General features: G+C 36.9%; 1 protein-coding gene across 2 annotated transcripts; it reads left to right on the top strand.

The window, feature by feature from the left end:
- Positions 1 to 221: 221 nt before the first annotated feature.
- LOC121432666 (aldo-keto reductase family 1 member C18) lies at positions 222 to 12,687 on the top strand. Of its 2 annotated transcripts, none has more exons than XM_041630785.1 (9): positions 222 to 375; positions 3,120 to 3,287; positions 4,094 to 4,210; positions 5,281 to 5,358; positions 6,337 to 6,459; positions 9,535 to 9,644; positions 9,872 to 10,037; positions 10,765 to 10,847; positions 12,443 to 12,687. In XM_041630785.1, exons 1-9 carry the CDS (start codon positions 292 to 294, stop codon positions 12,483 to 12,485), a joined length of 972 nt encoding a protein of 323 aa, XP_041486719.1. In that variant the 5' UTR covers positions 222 to 291; the 3' UTR covers positions 12,486 to 12,687. The 2 variants fall into 2 exon arrangements, with proteins under 2 accessions (XP_041486719.1, XP_041486720.1); XM_041630786.1 differs by lacking the exon at positions 222 to 375 and adding an exon at positions 400 to 480.
- The last annotated feature ends 3,165 nt before the right edge of the window (positions 12,688 to 15,852 follow it).

Raw genomic sequence — 15,852 nt, 5'->3', positions numbered from 1 at the left:
AGTTTCCTGCAGTGATTCAAATAATGAATGGAGTATTCCAATGACAAAATTTATTAAATAAAAGCATTTGGTGGTCACTGTGTAGGAGTTTCTAACAAGTTCTCTTTCGTATAAAAATAAGTGGACTGATGTCAATTCTTTCCTTATAAATAGAATACTGATGTAACCTGCTCCGCCTCCATGCCACGGGTTACTGATTAGTCACACACATTTGGAGCAATACTTTGCACTGTTCACTGCCTTCTGAGAGCACAAAAAAGAGAGTCTTCTAAGTGAGAGGAGTGAGTGAGGATGAGTTCCAAAGCTCAGAAAATGGAATTAAATGATGGTCACTCCATTCCTGTACTGGGCTTTGGCACCTTTGTGACTGAAGAGGTAACAGGGCTGGTGTTGGGCTGGTGAGGACTGGAATGAATACAAACCTAAAAGTTACCAATTCCTGTGCAATTCTGGAGGGTTCCTGGTCCACTGCTTCACCAGGTTAGAGCTATGCCTTGTAAGAAGAGAGAGGCAGACTGTGTGTCCAGAGTTTGATCATGCGATCATTCACTATTCTGGTCTGAATACCAAAGATTTTCCTTCTGTTTTTATCTGCTTCCCAGAAAAGAAGAAAGATTAAAACTTAGTTATTAACCCTATCTAATAATATATATTATATATATAATAGCCATTATATTTGTTAACCATTGAAATATGTTTATTCAATCCATTCATGCATTTTTATGTGTAATTGCTTGATTTTTGTTCTTAACTGAGTTTGATATAAATTCTAGATATTAGTCTTTATGTAATAATTGATTGACATTTTTCCTCTTCTGTAGATTGCTTTCTTTACACTGTTGACTGTTTCCACTATTATGCAAGCGATTGTTAACTTGGCATTCTGTCACTTGTGTTCTTTTGCTATTTTGTTCTGTGCTTTGGAGGACAAAGTCAAAAATTGCCTAAGCAATGTTTTATTTTTATTTATTTTTTTAAATTTATTTATTTATTAAAGATTTCTGTCTCTTCCCCGCCACCGCCTCCCATTTCCTTCCTCCTCCCCCAATTAAGTCCCCCCCCCCAGCCCGAAAAGCAATCAGGGTTCCCTGTCCTGTGGGAAGTCCAAGGACCACCCACCTCCATCCAGGTCTAGTAAGGTGAGCATCCAAACTGCCTAGGCTCCCACAAAGCCAGTACGTGCAGTAGGATCAAAAAACCCAGTGCCATTGTTCTTGAGTTTTCAGTAGTCCTCATTGTCCGCTATGTTCAGAGAGTCCGGTTTTATCCCAGGCTTTTCCAGACCCAGGCCAGCTGGTTTTGGTGAGTTCCCAGTAGAACATCCCCATTGTCTCAGTGTGTGGGTGCACCCCTCGCGGTCCTGAGTTCCTTGCTCGTGCTCTCTCTCCTTCTGCTCCTGATTTGGACCTTGAGAATCTAAGCAATGTTTTAAAGAGATTCCTTCATGTTCTTGATAGTAGTCTTATCATCTCAGTTCTGATATTAATGTCTTTGTTTGTTTTGATTATTGTTAATATTAGGTAGCAGATTTCAGTCACATTTCCATCCTCTGTGTGGCTATATTCAATGTTCCTAGTGTCATTGGTTGAAAACTCTGTGTTTTTCTTATTCTTATTTAGGACCTTGTTTGAGAATCATTTGAAGAATAAATTCACTTCTATGATGTCTAGTCCATCCCATTCATCTATATGTTAATTTTTATGTCAGTGCCACACTTTGTTTTAGTTTCCTACAAAACTCCTAAAAGTAGCTATCACTTTTCTGGATATACATATATCATTGTTCTCTTTCAGATCTATGGCTTTTTCTTTTTTTTTCTTTTTTGTTAAGAATCTAATCTCATACAATATATCTTGATTACCTTCTCTGATGACAGTTGAGAGATTAATCTAATTAATCTATAGATATAAGGATAAGTCATTAGTAGCCAGTTTAATTCTACATCTGTTTAAGTTTTTCTCTTAAGCGGCCTATAACTAGTCCGATCCCAAGTTCATGACCCCAATAAGGATGCCAGGTTTGGGATTTGTTTTGTGGGCCAGGGCTTAAAGTAAAAAAACAGCTAGTTAGTCTCATAATATTATGACACTATGTAGCAGTGTGCATATCTTCCTAAGTCGTTATTAAAGCTTGCAGGGTTTGCATATATATAAAATGGTGATTACTTTTCTCCTTCAATAGTGATGTTTAATTCTTGATTTAATAATTAAAATACTTACCTTTAGATTTCTATGAGATTACAAGGTTAAGAAGAGTCATATATATCCTATATATCCAACTGATGAGCTCCCATGTTTGATTTCTGAAGTGCTTGATAAAACACGGAAGTATTTTCATACTAGTTTCCTGGTTTCCCTCTCTCCCATCCAGGGTTGCCATAGTCACACAGGTGTCTGTAGGAGCTCCCAAAGTCATAATACACATTCAGAAGATCTCTTGCTACTTCCCTCTGAGGCTTTTCCTTCAGGACAGCCATTATCTGCTTAACTTTTCCTTTTTAAGAAACATTATGACTATTATTTGCCTGGAAAAACCTTTAACAGTGTTTTGTAAAAGAATGTTTACAGTTATTCTATTCCTCTTATCTTCAAAGTTAAAGCATGAAATAAGAGATGCATTTTAATTAGTGAATAATAAATAAACATGTCCAGTTCACCATTTTTTATTTTTAATCACATTTGGTAGACAAGACAATAATTTAAATTTTGCTTTATTTATAATTTTCTTAAAATTATGAATTTTGTTGTAAAATCTGACAAATACTTGAAATTTTCCTTTGTGATTGATCTGGATAGATTCTTTGTATAAATCTATGTCTTTTGAGGATTCCTCTTCATTGTGCATATTTATTTGTGATGTGTATATTATTTAACTGCTTAGAAGTTTAACATAGCATACTAGTCACTATTTTCAGATTAGACTCAGCTAATATCTGGGAACTTAGATCTCTTACCAATGTTGTCATTGAATTAGGAAAGACCCAGTAAAATGTGGATGGATCCATCACTCCAAGCAGAACTAAATAGAAACATGAGGGGAAATTGTTTCTTATAAAAGTCACTGCTTATACTAACGTAACCACGGATATATTTAAATACTGTTTATTTCTGTTTCTTTAGCATCTCAAGAAAAAGTCTATGGAATCTACCAAAATAGCTATAGATGCTGGATTCCGCCACATTGATTGTTCTCACTTCTACCAAAATGAAGAAGAGATAGGACAGGCCATTCGAAGCAAGATTGAAGATGGCACTGTGAAAAGGGAAGATATATTCTACACTTCAAAGGTATTAAAGACACAGTGCATGATTGTGCAAATTAATGAAGGGGATGTATTCACATGATATAGTGTGGTTAAACCTGTCATTGGTAAATTGTATTTATAGGTCAATCTTTTAATTCATGCATGCCCACCTATCGGATTCCGTACTAAACGTGGGAGGTTATGGCTGCCTCAGTATTGCTGCATTTTGGTCTATAAGCTTTGTGCAAATTCCCATTGCTTCTTGAGACTCTTCTAAAAATGCTATGACTTAGCATGAGCTATGTTATCAGAGAAAGCTCTTCTGGGACTACAAGTCCCTTATTTTCTGAATGATTTTCCAAAAATTATAATTATGAATATAAATCACATTGACAGATAAGGCAGAACATTATAAAACTAACCCTCTGGATGTTAAATTAAGAAATAGCTAAAGTGTCTAGTACTGTGTCCACAATATGTTAAAATATTTTAAGTTTTTTGTTAGTTCTATAAATTAAAGGGATACTGAATTTTTTCTCATTGAGTTCAGTATATAGGAGAATTAAAATATTAAATTGCTCTCTAAGACATACAGTACAAATTGATAGTGTATTTATATATTAAGAAATTTCCTTCCATTTTTCATATTTACTAATAATGACCACTAATATAAAAATTTGTGTAGATGGACACCACCATAAAATATTCATGATGAAAGCAAATATTTTTCTTGTGGTCAATTTTAAGGTGAAATTTTAAGTTGAAAGTTTCTCAGTACCAGGTGACAGAAAGCAACTGATTATGGCAATTTATTGATCCAGCACAACTCCCATTTTCCGTATTTTGTAGCTTTGGTCAACTTCCCATCGTCCAGAGTTGGTCAGACCCAGCTTGGAAAGTTCACTGAGGAAACTTGATTTGGACTACGTTGACCTCTATCTCATTCATTTCCCAGTGTCTCTGAAGGTAGGCACTTTGTAATATCAAACTATCTAACTTCAACTGTCGCATGACCTTCATTTTGTGAGTAGATGGATTTAATATATAAAAATTTATATAATCTCAATTTATTTAATAAGAGTTATAAAACAACAAGGTGTGGCTGCAGAAATAGTGGAAGGAAAGAACTGATTCCTACAAGTTATTCTACAATCATCACTGTGCTACACACAAACACACACACACACACACACACACACACACACACACACACACACACCAGAAACAGAAATAAATAAAGGCAGGGTGGGGAGCAGAGAAAAATGTAGAGCTCAATAAAAATCAAAATAAATAAATAAACAAATAAGTAAGCAAATTGAAGTAAGAAATCTTAAATACACTCCTCAGGATAACTTACATGAAAATGTTTACCACATCATGTAAATGAACAAAACTACAAAATAGTCTTTGGAAATATCTTCACTTAGTTCTATCCTGACTCTATACTATTAAAGGTCTAGTCAGTTTTGTTTCAGCCATTTCTACTGATGATAATAAGGCCTTTAGCTCAAAGCTCAAGCTCATTTATATTTGATGGCTTCCTGCATGTTCCAACATCAAAGTCCACCTGTCCAACATCAAACTCCACTTTGCAGAAAAACAATTAACTTTTTCTCACTTTCTTAATTTTCTATCATTCATGCACTCAGAGTACCAAAGGCCATGGTTTTGAGCCCTGATTATTTATCCTGTGTCAAACTTACAACTCATAATTGCCTGAAATCAGCGCCATGACACTAGTGAAACTGTCGGAGAAAGATGGGCATTGCAACAGGGAAATATATAGGTGTATTAAAAATAGTGTGTCAACTACTCCATGACATAGGCTATGAAAATGTATTATTATTGCACATAGCATATGAAAAGTAAAGTCCTGTTGCTGATAGAAAGCCCTTAAAAGGCACTTTATTAATATAAGAAAAATTGTTCCATCTATGTTAGGGGTTTAATTCTCAGACATAAATTTTTCTGGGAGCATAGCTACAGGAAGAGATGTTAAAATGGTAAGCCCTTTCTAATGACTGCAACTATTCCAGCCAGGGGACAGTCTTTTACCTCAAGATGAGCATGGAAATTTAATACTCGACACAGTGGATCTCTGTGCCACATGGGAGGTGAGTGACGATAATAAATGCCACAGAAGAAATAGAGAAGGAGAAAGTAAGAAAATACGATGGCTGAGCTATTAGCCCTTCAAAGACTCTGCGAACATCTCAGAAAAAAGGACAGGAAAATGTAAGAGCCATAGATAGAAAGAAGAATGCTGTGCTCTGGGCGCGTACAGGCAATGCAGACATGATCGCTCAGCAGATGCCCACCCTACACCCCCAATAGGCCTGCACGAGATCGAGTCTGCCAGCAGCCAATTATCAACCCTGGAAGGACTCTTGGGACCCTATCCTCCCCTGGTGAACTGTTTACTGGTGATGGATTCTGGGGAAGGGGCAGTTGTTGTCTTCAGTTGGGTATCCATTCAGGAACCCACCAGGTTTCAACAGATATTTCCAAATCTGTGATCACATAAATAATCCTGGGTTAAATTCTGAAGGCCTCAAAACAGAGGGAAATGAAAGCTGGAAAGAGGCTTGTAGGGAGGGAAGACAGGTAATAGATGTGGGAGAGAGATTAAGAGGTTATGGGGATTACAGTATTTTGAAGGAATTATATAATATAGGACATTAACAAAGAACCAATTCAGTGAATGCTGCTGACAAAAGGAGAGAGGTCCAGTTCGCACAACTGCACGTGTAAGAAAGGGATGAGTTCTCTTTGTTGTAGACATTATGGTCTTTCTCATGAATGTTCTGCTTAAGTAGTAGGAAAATGCATAGTAAAACCAAAGTGAACGTGGAGGATAACCATAATTTGCTTTCCTCCCTATATGATAATCATGATTGCCCAAGGAGAGCACAGGACTTTATCTTATTATCACCACCTTTTCTGCCATTTACTTTATTAATTATCAGTTCTTACCAATAAATACTGACCAGCTTCACTTTCCGTTTTTTCACCATTCTTTCTACCAACACTGTTTTATATTTCAACCAGATTCCAATTGTGTATGTTACTCTCCACCCATATTTTCTTCCCAGGCCATGGAGAAGTGTAAGGATGCAGGATTAGCCAAGTCCATTGGGGTGTCCAACTTTAACCGCAGGCTGCTGGAAATGATTCTGAAGAAACCAGGTCTCAGATATAAGCCTGTGTGCAACCAGGTGAGCTCCTTTATTCTTTATCAGGCTTTCTCTGCTTCCTTCATGTCCTGTTGACAGATGTCTATATGTCTCCCCCCCCCATTTGCTCATATTTCTTCTGTAGAGCAAAAGGTACTAAGAGTAGAACCTTCATCCAGGGTTCTTGAAGGGCTCATAATTATATCTTTGCTTGGAAAATAAAACAGTGATGCAGGGAGACCATAGTGTGAAAACAGTTTAGAGAAGTCAAGGCTATCATCTGGAGATGAAGTCACTAGCCACACTTCAGAAGGAAGATTCACTTATACCTGATATACTAATGATCAGCGGGAGACTGAGTCAATACAGGAACAGTGGAGAGTAGCCAATACTGGTAGTAGCTGAAATCCACACTGAGGAAACTGTACCAATACTTAAGAGTTGATCCAGTGCCTAACCGCATCAATTGTGTGCTGATGATGTGATCTGAGATACCTTTTATAACGTACATATAAGAATGTGGGCTTGGCAGTGGTATGTATGCCTTTAGTTCCAGTACTTGCAAGGCAAGGGCAGATGGATCTCTGTGAGTATGAGGCCAGCCTGAGCTACAAAGTAAGTTTCAGGACAGCCAGGACTACACAGAAAAAAAAAAAACCCCAATTTAGAAAAAAAAGGAAGACTGTGTTCTCAGTTGGAAAAATATGGCATGTATGTTTTGGGTACAAGTGACATACTATTTATGACAAATATAAATGTCATAAATGTCAAAGAAATAACACAGAAATAATGTTTTGTACATCAGTTATATAACAAACCACATTCAAAGTTTTAGGACATTTGTAATAATGATGCAACATATCAGTGTGTCCAAAAAGTCATTCTCAACCCCCCTAATGCTGCATTCCTTTAATGCAATTCCTTAAGTTGTGCTGACTCTCAACCATAAAATTATTTTCATTGGTACTTCATAACTGTAATTTGCTACTGTTAGAAATTATATTTGAAATGCCAGATATTTGATATGTGACCCTGTAAAAGGGTCATTCAACCCAAAGGGATCATGGCCAACAGTTGAGAACCACTTGTCTAAAATGATTGAGTTATACCATATTCTATAACACAGGCAAATGCAAGTGTCTATATCTGAACATGTATTTAAGAATCCATTGAAAATAAATTATAGAAATAACTATTCACTCTTACATACTACACAACATACCCACTGCAAAAATCAAGTGCTCTCATCCATTATTGTCGTTAGAGCATTAGATCAAAGGAAGTTAAAAATTAGTGGAGTTTCCAACTTTAACTGAAGGCAGCTAGAGTTAAAAAACAATTAAGCCAGACCTTAAATATTCTAGCAACTAGTGATGTCAGATGTGATCATTTAGTAAAGCTAGACATAGTCAGATCTCTTCTTTTTAAAGGTAAGATTTTTTTCCTATTGTGGAAAATATATTTTTCTCACATAATACATCTTGATTATGGTTTTCCCTCCTTCTGCATTTCTCCCCACTTTCTCTCCCATCTAGCTCTCATTAGGAAAACAAAAGGCTTCTAGGGGACAATAATAAAATAAAATAGAACAAAGACTAATACATCAGAAAAAGACAAAACAAAATGAAAAAAATCAGCACAAGAAAAGGCACAAGAAGCAGAAACGCACTGGTTTGCTCACTCAGAAATCCATACAAACCATTAAACTGGAAGTCATAATATATATGCAAAGGTTCTATGGGGGCACATATTTATCTAAACATAAAAATGTGATTTTAGATTAGATAATATAAATTTTGAAAAGTGACATTATGAGACAAGAAATATCCAAAGATGATGATTGAATTTGTTTCTCTTGGCCATTATACTACTGGGCATGCAGCCTACCTTTAATTTGTTTCCCTAGTGAGAACACTTTGGAGGAAACTAAATTTTTATTTACAAATGGTTATCAGTTGGAGACTGATTCTGTGTTAGATATGGAGACTTTGATCCACTTCTTTCTGGTCTAGGACACCATCTGGTTCATACCTGTGCAGGCCCTGTGCAACCTGCCTCAGACTCTGTAAATTCATATAGATGTTGATTCTATTGATTAAATGGTCAATTTTTTCTTAGTGTCCTCCATCCCAATTGGCTCTTATGCTCTTTCCACTTCCTCTTCTATAAAGGCCCCTGAACTTTGGGGCCAGAGATTTGATGGGAACATCCCCTTTAGGGATAGATGTCCCAACGTCTTTCAGTGTCCAGAGACCCACATCTACTGCAGAAGAAAGTTGCTTTAATAATGGCTGATTAAGGCACGGATCAATAAGCACAGCAGAATGTCATTAGGAGTCATTTTACTGTTATATTCTTTAGGTAGAACAGTAGCATCTGCCTTTACCCTAGGTCCCAGGACTGTCTTAGGTATGTAGCAACCAAGTAATGTTAGGGTTCGATCCCAGTGAGCGGGCCTTAAGATAAATTACATATTATTTTGTTACTCCCACAAGCTTTGTGCCGCCATTGTACTAGCATATCTTGCAGGCAGGACGCCACTGTAGAACAAAAGGATTGCACCTGGGTTGGTGTTTACATTTCTTGTTTGGTAGCATACAGAGTACCTTCCTGTACCAAAGACTCTAGAATGTGGGAGTGAAGGCTCTATGTAGGCACTAGCTCACCTTCCCCCCCCCCCCCCCGCCCCGCCCGGTTCAGTGAGTTGTGTAGGTGCTGTCTTCAGCAATGGGTTTGGCCGTCAGTTTGCAGAGGGCAAGCTAAAGTCTTAGCAACAGCCTGCGCTCTTTGGGAATTCCCGTGGGACCCCTTTGGCCCACAACCCAATTAGATGTACCCCAATACCAGTAGTGAGTGCTTCATTTGGCATCAAAAGATGGCTAGTTAGGACTCTGTCTTCCCCATTATTTGGTGATTTCATTTAGATCGCCTTCATTTATGAATACGTTTTAGGAAGTTTTGACCACATTGGGTTTCTTTTCTACCCTGCAAATGGCCCTTAGTCTTAGCTAAATTCCAATTTAATGCTAATATTTTGTCCAGCTTCCTTCCTTTAATATTTCTTTGATATTAATAAATGATTTCATATAATTTTATACCTTTCTATTCTGTTTACAGGTTGAATGTCACCCTTACCTCAACCAGAGCAAGCTGCTGGATTACTGCAAGATGAATGACATCATTCTGGTTGCCTATGGTGCTCTGGGAACTCAGAGATATAAAAATTGGTAATATGAACAGGAGAAGTTATCTCTAAGTCACAACTCTTCATTCTACAATATCCAGGTTTCTGGAATTTACTCTGAGTCAAGGTGGGGTTGTATTTCATAAAGGCTCCAGAGAATGATCAGCTACTAGTCCATTGACTACATTTGAGAATTCCTGGACCCTTGTGGCCATTTTCATCTCTGTTCAACCCTAGCAACATATTTCTGGAAACTGTCTTTCCTTCTAGTACTAATGAGGATACCCCAGTTCTCTTGGAAGATCCAGTTCTTTGTGCCATGGCAAAGAAGTACAAACGGACTCCTGCCCTGATTGCCCTTCGCTACCAGCTGCAGCGTGGGATTGTGGTCCTGGCCAAGAGTTTCAATGAGGAGCATATCAGAGAGAACATGCAGGTGACAGGGCACTAAAGCTGTGTCCTTCATGAGTCCCACAGCTTTAAGTTTTAATTTTAGAATTTTCAAGTGTACAAAAAGCTTAATAAATTAAGCAGTACATCTCTTATCTAAATTTTACAGCATTTAAATTGTTGGTATTTTATTATTTCTCTATAACACTCTTTTAGAGTAACAGCAATCAATTATGGACCCATGTGTTAATACTGTAACAGTTAGTGATCATCTTTTTTTTAAATGATAAAACTGTTTGGAATTATATATAATGAGTCATCTTCCAGTCAGTTTCTGAGTCCTTTGACCAGGATTCATTAATAATTGGGCAATTCCTTCTTTAAATAATATTGAAAATGACTTTTTTCCCTCATCCTAAGTTTTCATGGCTAGGATATAGAAACGCAACTGTACCTATGATAATTACTGAAGTATATTTTCAAAACTGTCTCTGCACATCGTTAACTCTTCCACATACATAACATTATCTCTTTTGAATCCTGTCAGCTCTTTCTTCTCCAGCTTCCTTTGAAATCTTGGTCTGTAGATTTACATATTATATGTGCTGATATACTTTCCATTTAATTTTTAAATCTGGATTTCAATGTTTTGCTTGATGACTTTAAAAACTGGGGGGACCTCCTCAGATGTCTTAAGTATTGTCTGTTGTTTCAGATTGACAAATGTTCTCCATCAATATATATTTAAAATAGAATTTCTTCTTCTGTAACAGGTTTTTGATTTCGAGTTAGCTTCAGATCATATGAAAACTCTAGATGGCTTGGACAGAAATTTACGGTATTTTCCTGCTAATATGTAAGTAACTTTTATAGCATTTGTAATTTTGATGGTTCTCTCCTTAAGGAGAGTATATTAATAGCATGTCTGTCAGAAGTTACCTCAGCATGAGGAAGTCAAAGAACACTTAGAGTCAGACAAGGCACAGATTTCTAGAATTCTCTTTCTAGACTCAGTCAGAGTTTTACTCTCAGACACAGCAAAAGAAAAGTGGATGCATATACAGGGTCACCATGATCTGATGTGCCTTCCCCTCTTGTATCAACGTCATGGAATGTGCTGGGAGAGCCCATATCATTGCTGACTCTATATAGTCCCTGCAGATCTTTTGATTCTATGTGTATCCTGGGTATTTTTCAATGTCACATGTTCAAATATTGTAATGATCAATTTTACAGTATCATCTCTAAAATCCGTCCAATTTCTTATCAGACCAAAGGCAATTCCATCATCTTTGTGTCACAGGTCAGCAGCTCTTACCCCTCTCCATATGGAATTGGCTTTAATAATATCAAACCTCTTTTTTCCTCTCCATTGTGTGTGTGTTCAGGACTTAGACAAACATTTTCTCAAGAATGTCTGGATTGTTGTGGTAAATAAAACACTATTTATACTCAACAGACAATCATTACTCTCCTTCATGCTACCTATAACTCTATATAATTTACAAAACAATGTATAATATAAAGAGATTAATCAAGTAATATTTTACTTAACCTCTTTTATTATATTATTATAATTATATTATTTTACATTATTTTTACTTTCTATAACCTCTTATTCAAAGAGATGGAAATACTGGCAAGAAATCAGTGATTTTTGTTCCTATTAAAATGATAAATCATTTTATCACTTTCATGCTGCTATAGAGTAAATGCCTTGGACATGGAACTTTAGTCTTATAAATGACATTCCTTCTAGTTCTGAATCTAACAAAGCATAGCCTGTACAATTATCAGCTAATGAATAATTGATGGTTGAATAAAACTGACAATAAGCTGCTATCAATTACTTTATCACTTCAGAGTAGTTTTTAACTGTCTATTACTTTCTAGCTTGGTGTGTATGTGTTCTCACACAAACCCTGCATATGAAGGTTGGAGGACAACTTGCAGCCATTGATCCTGTCCTCCTACCATGTGGGTCCCAAGTATCTAACTTAGGTCACCTGGGATGGCAGCAAACACTTTTAGCTGCTGAGCCATCTCTCTATCCCCCCAAAATATTCATTATTATCAAATACATAACTTGACTTGCCCAATTTAAAATAAGACAAAATCAGTTTCTGCTTCATTGAGAATTTGAAGCATTAAAGAAATGGTTGGGTTTTTTTTTTTTTTGCTTTTATAGAACGGTGTATATATTTGAACAACTAACTCTGGGTTCTCTATGTGTTAAGTTCCGAGGAATATGTGTATGAACAGTTCCTTTGTTCTTCCTCAGTTCTATTATGAAATACTGTTTGTAAAAGTAAGAACACATGTCATATGAATTATTACAAAAAGGTTTTCAACTTTCACCTCTGTGGTCATCTCTGTTGCAATTGAAAACTAGAAATTGTCATCGGGCACATTGTTCATTGTTTTCTCTTTCATTGTTCTCTCTCATTGCAGATTCAAGGCTCATCCCAGCTTTCCATTCTGTGATGAGTATTAACATGGAGGCCTTTGCCATGGGTTCTGTTAGAAGCTCTTGTGCGTGATACTGGACTCTCATATGCTGAAGCTGGATACATAACCTTCAATCCATGCTGCTTAAAAACTCACCCTCAGTTTGAGCTATGGGTATATATCAGGTAGCAAAAGTACTTAATTTTAGTTCTTTTCTTCAAATAAATAAAAATAATTTGCTTCAGCCTCACCTACACCTGTGTGAATATTGTGTATACATACCTTGAATGCTTTACCTCTTCCTGCCCCATAAAAACCTCAAACTGATTTATCTGGATATTCATGAGCAGTGTTTAAGAGATAACAGCTTTTTTATTGACATATCTAGAGTAGGTATAGTTAGAGTGTGCATTCTTTTGGGAAGTAGCAATTAGAAGAGATTGATCAATAAGTGTTTATCCTGACCTTCAAACAACAAGAAAATGTATGACATGTGGTCTGGAAGGCAAGATACACATGAGAAGAGCAGTTAACAGTCTCAGAAACTCAAAGATTAGAACTACAAGAAGCTGGAGAATGTATTCTCCGTAGAAGGCTTTGGAGGGAGCCAAGAGGGGAGTCGGTCTTCAAGGGTCTTGAGTTCCATAGTATATAATCAGATCCACTGTATCACAGGATGGAATTTTTAGATGAGAGATGGAATTCCAACTAAATTCTGCTGTGTCCTGATTCCAACCCATATAAAGGCAACATATAAGGGTTCCCTTCTGTAGAAACAAGAAATTCCCTTGTTTTTTCCAAGATACTCTAAGAGACCTGTATTTTAAAATTTCTTATGTATTAAATGCTAATGATCTATTGGTATAACCTGTTATACCAAATATATATAGTATATATATATACATATACATACACTCATATCTTTATTAAAGGTCCTACCTGCAGGTGCCAGTGGATTTTCTCATTCCATTTGTATTACATAGTTTCTATTCATACAATGCCAGAAGATTATATAATATCATAGCATATATTTCATCAAAAATTTAATTTATATTATCTGAGTCAGAGTCCCTCAGATATTAACAAGCCTGCCATGCCTTGCTGGTAATCTGAGCTGTTTACTCCTCGTCAAAATATCCAGTGATGACTGTAATCTTTTATACTGGTTAATGTTTTCTAAGATACTCTGGAATATAAACACATCCAAACTCTGGATAATTGAACTATACACATAGATCACTTCTGGTGCCATTTTCTAGCCAAAGTAATCATTGATATACATGTCTTTTGTAATGAAACTCCACACTGGTGGCTTTCTCAGAGAAGTGATCTACTCCATGACTAGATGCATTATTGTAAATGGTGAACCAACTTATATTTTCCCACTGTATTGCACATCAGATGCCAATGATATGGTCAGACTATCATTGGAGGATTCTTACCTAGTCTACATGGCTTGCCTATGTGATGTGTGCTATGAATATGTTTTATTATCATTGGTTAGTAAAGAAGTTTCTTTGTCCTATGGCAGGGCAGAATATAGCAAGGCTAAAAGAGATACATGTATAGAGAGATTAGGTATATCAAGGAGATGCCATGTAGCTGCAAAAGAGTAACATGCCAGTACCAGCAAGCCACATCCCACTGGCAATATACAGATTAATAGAAATGGATTAATTTAAGATGTAAGGGCTAGTTAGAAATATACATAAGCTATTGGCCAAACAGTCTTGTAGTTAATATAGTTTCTGTGTGAGTATTTAGGTCTGGGCAGCTGGGAACAAATGAGCAGTCTTCACTTACACGTATGAGGACTCAATAATGAAGTGCTTGCTAAGTCTATACTGGTACTGTATGCTGTAGATATTATAAACTCTCATTTCACTCCCTGAACTTTATAAGTCTGTGTCTCCAAATAAGTTATACAATAGAATTTTAACCTGCTTGATCACCTTCAAGAAGAATGTTTAATTTGAAGACATACCATCTCTCTCTCTCTCTCTTTTTTTTTTTTTTTTGGTTTTTCGAGACAGGGTTTCTCTGTGGCTTTGGAGCCTGTCCTGGCACTAGCTCTTGTAGACCAGGCTGGTCTCGAACTCACAGAGATCCGCCTGCCTCTGCCTCCCAAGTGCTGGGATTAAAGGCGTGCGCCACCACCGCCCGGCGACATACCATCTCTTTAAGTAAATATTTATAATGTAGATGATAATCAAGCAAATAATCCCATAAATGAATCACCCTCCTAGCTATAGCTTTGGCCCTACAAACTTCTAAGTTTCAAGGACATTTACCAGTCATCATATCTTCCCTTATAAGTTTTCAAGAAATGCTCTTCAAAGGTCCTATGTTCACAAAGATGTTATCTCTATGTAACACACTCATTTACTCGCACTCCCATTTTGAAAAGTCATTCTGTCTTCTACAGAATGGATTATATAATTGAGGACAGATGACATCTCAAGTCCCAATGTCAACACCCTGTTTAAAAGGAACCCCAATAGATCTTTACGGGACTCCTGCAAACATGTAACTTGACTTTGCTAGTCCTAGTATCTTTGCAAGTTAATAAGCTTGAAGGTACACCTCATGTGAGTCATTGACAGAAATTAAAATAATTGAATCTAAAACAGTACCAGATGATCAAACAGCTATTAATATTTCTCTAATGTCTTCTAGTAAATGCCAATCAAATTAAGGAATGATCAGGGAAGAAATTCTAACACTTTTTATGATGCCCACCCCCAACTACACTGAGTAAATCCAGATGAGAAATCTGAACAGACATATGTAAAGAGAGTAGGTGGAGTCAAGGAGATGCCATGTGGTTGCTGAAGGAGAGAGATATCCCCGGAATCTTCCTAGTAAGTCATAGCCTCGTGGTGATACACAGATTAATAGAAATGGGTTAATTCAAGATGTAAGAGCTAGCTAGAAATATGCCTGAGTCATTGCTCAAACAGTATTGTAATTAATATAGTTTCTGTGTTATTGTTTGGGTATGGACAGGTAAGAAAAAAACAAGCAAAATGCCATCCCCTGACTGTGGCATGGATCCATACAAGACCTAAAAAAGGTTTTAAAAAAAGAGGGCTTCTAGATTCACAAAAATGGGAGCCAAATGCAGCTTCTCTGTAGCCACGTGTTTTCAGAAAAGTTCTGATTGCTATAGACAAGCAGAGCCATGGTTCATTTAAGAGAAATCTTCCTGACTCAGAGTTAGCAGCAAAAATTGTGCAAGTCCTTTAAGAGCCTGCTTTCTGGTTTGTGATGGCAGCAGGAACTCTGGCTTGTTCAGGAGGTCCTGCACTTAATGGGATTTGTGAGCAGTGTGGTACTAGTTGCCTAATAGTGACACAGACCCTCTGTGTCCCTGAAGCTGGGGTGGTGAGTGTGACTTGCAGAGGTGGTGACTT

This window comes from Microtus oregoni, unplaced genomic scaffold (genome assembly GCF_018167655.1).
Source record: "Microtus oregoni isolate MIOR12 unplaced genomic scaffold, Mior012 000035F_ref0000213, whole genome shotgun sequence".
Taxonomy (NCBI): Eukaryota; Metazoa; Chordata; class Mammalia; order Rodentia; family Cricetidae; genus Microtus; species Microtus oregoni.
This window is presented reverse-complemented; position numbering and strand designations above follow the sequence as displayed.